This window comes from Triticum aestivum, chromosome 2D (assembly GCF_018294505.1).
Source record: "Triticum aestivum cultivar Chinese Spring chromosome 2D, IWGSC CS RefSeq v2.1, whole genome shotgun sequence".
NCBI classification, from domain to species: Eukaryota; Viridiplantae; Streptophyta; class Magnoliopsida; order Poales; family Poaceae; genus Triticum; species Triticum aestivum.
The window spans coordinates 384,632,348-384,634,382 of NC_057799.1; the positions used below are offsets into that span (position 1 = coordinate 384,632,348).

The 2,035-nt window shown below is 43.1% G+C and overlaps 1 protein-coding gene across 1 annotated transcript; it reads left to right on the top strand.

Annotated features, from left to right (window-relative positions):
* Positions 1–296: 296 nt before the first annotated feature.
* LOC123053303 (probable helicase MAGATAMA 3) lies at positions 297–1,643 on the top strand. The gene is made up of 4 exons (XM_044476765.1): positions 297–614; positions 709–762; positions 1,141–1,199; positions 1,282–1,643. The coding sequence occupies exons 1-4, from the start codon at positions 567–569 to the stop codon at positions 1,391–1,393; spliced, it is 273 nt and encodes a 90-aa protein (XP_044332700.1). The 5' UTR covers positions 297–566; the 3' UTR covers positions 1,394–1,643.
* The last annotated feature ends 392 nt before the right edge of the window (positions 1,644–2,035 follow it).

Below are 2,035 nucleotides of genomic sequence, written 5' to 3' on the forward strand. Positions count from 1 at the left end.
ACATGGCTACAGTGCCGCGCCGGACGGGGGATGGCTGACCCGTACGGCGCACTGTGGCCATGCATGCTCCGGGATTCGGGGGTGGCAGGCTGTACTGCGGCCATGCCCCGTCTTATCACCGTTATGTGGGTGTAGCCCTGGCGGGTGCAGTATTGGCCGGCTTCTGGGAGTCGGCCTTCTTCATGGCCGGCTTCTGGGAGTCGGTCCTCTTGGGGCCGGCTTCCTGGAGTCGGCCATCTCGTAGCTCTCTTCGGGAAGGTTTTTGAGGCCGGGTTGCCTTCTGGTAGTCGGCCTTGGTGATAGCCGGCCAGAAGAAGGCGGCCCCGTGCTCTGGATGCTTGAAGGCTCGATCGGCCTGCTAATTTTTCAAAGAGCCAGGAGGAGTCGGTTAGGCTATCCGTGGCCATTTACTCCGACACTTCTATTCTTGACGAAGCAGCTATTGTACGCACATCTTTTGTCATCAATATTCACTAATAATATTTCAAAATGTTATTCTCACTTTGAAGGAAAATTCGTAGGTATTTTCTACCCTCAGTTTCAGTGGATCAGCCATTCTCACCAGGATGACTCGTGGTTTTGATGTTGTTATAATTGATGAAGCCATGCAAGCTGTGAGTATATTTTTGTGCATATTGTCTGTCTAATGGTGTTAATACAATCATGTTTTGCGAAATACTTCTGAATTTGTGTTCCTCTTTTTTTCAGGTAGAACCAACGACTCTTGTACCCCTGGTTCATGGATGCAGACAAGTTTTTCTTGTATGCCATCTACTTTTCTCAGATGATTTACGCAGATCTTTTACTCAGTTATTTACCTTTTCCTTGTCAACGTGTTAAGCGTTTCTCACTATACTACTATGTAATTACTTAATTTACTAAACAGCAGGATCATACACAGGTCATTATTCTAATTGTCCTTGTGGATTAAATTTAAAATCATTTCACTGGCTTAGGTTCTGTAGAAATTTTGCTTGATATCTTCTGAACTCTGAACTCTTTGTATGCTCGTGTGTTTACGTGCGCATTTTGCTTGATATCTTCTGAACTCTGTTGATATCTTGATACATGAATACCTTGAGTATTCTGCTAACCATGGTGACCTTGTAACCTCACTATCTCTTTTGATATTTGTGTCAGGTTGGCGACCCAGTTCAGTTGCCAGCAACTGTAATTTCATCGACTGCTCAGGAGTTAGGGTAAGATGTCTCCTTATTTTATTTAATTAATTCACGCTGTTAGTGCGTTACAATGCTAACACAATACTAATATATCCATTAGGTATGGAACAAGTTTGTTCAAGAGATTTCAAGCTGCTGGTTTTCCTGTGCAAATGCTCAAAATTCAGTATCGTATGCACCTAGAGATAGCATCCCGCTGTCAATTCATCTGAGCTGAAAACTGGAACGGTTTTCTGATTTTGTTAACCCATTACCGAAAAAGGCTTTCGCCCCGCTTTATATTATAAAGCAAACCGCCCAGGCCAAGCATCCAACAAGGTTTAACAAAGCGCGCACACACACGCAGACGGAGGTCCACAAGAACACAAAGAAGCATTTTGGGTATCCTATGAAGAAGCACTTCTCCGATTTGGGTTCAAGCTTATCAAGTTGAAACTTTTTCACATAAGCATCGTAGCCCCAAACTTTAAGAAACAACAACTTTGGTTTCTTGCCAAACCATAGTTCATAAGGCGTCGTCTCAACGGATTTCGATGGTGCCCTATTTAACGTGAATGCAGCCGTCTCTAAAGCATAACCTCAAAATGATAGCGGTAAATCAGTAAGAGACATCATAGATCGCACCATATCTAGTAAAGTACGATTACGACGTTCGGACACACCATTACGCTGTGGTGTTCCGGGTGGCATGAGTTGCGAAACTATTCCGCATTGTTTCAAATGTAGACCAAACTCGTAACTCAAATATTCTTCTCCATGATCAGATCATAGAAACTTTACTTTCTTGTTACGATGATTTTCCACTTCACTCTGAAATTCTCTGAACTTTTCAAATGTTTCAGACTTATGTTTCA

Coding starts and splice junctions, on each gene's coding strand:
- LOC123053303 (XM_044476765.1), top strand. CDS start 567: ATGACTCGTGGTTTTGATGTTGTTATAATTGATGAAGCCATGCAAGCT. Junction 763..1,140: donor GATGCAGACAAGTTTTTCTT/GTATGCCATCTA, acceptor TATTTGTGTCAG/GTTGGCGACCCAGTTCAGTT. Junction 1,200..1,281: donor TCGACTGCTCAGGAGTTAGG/GTAAGATGTCTC, acceptor TATATCCATTAG/GTATGGAACAAGTTTGTTCA.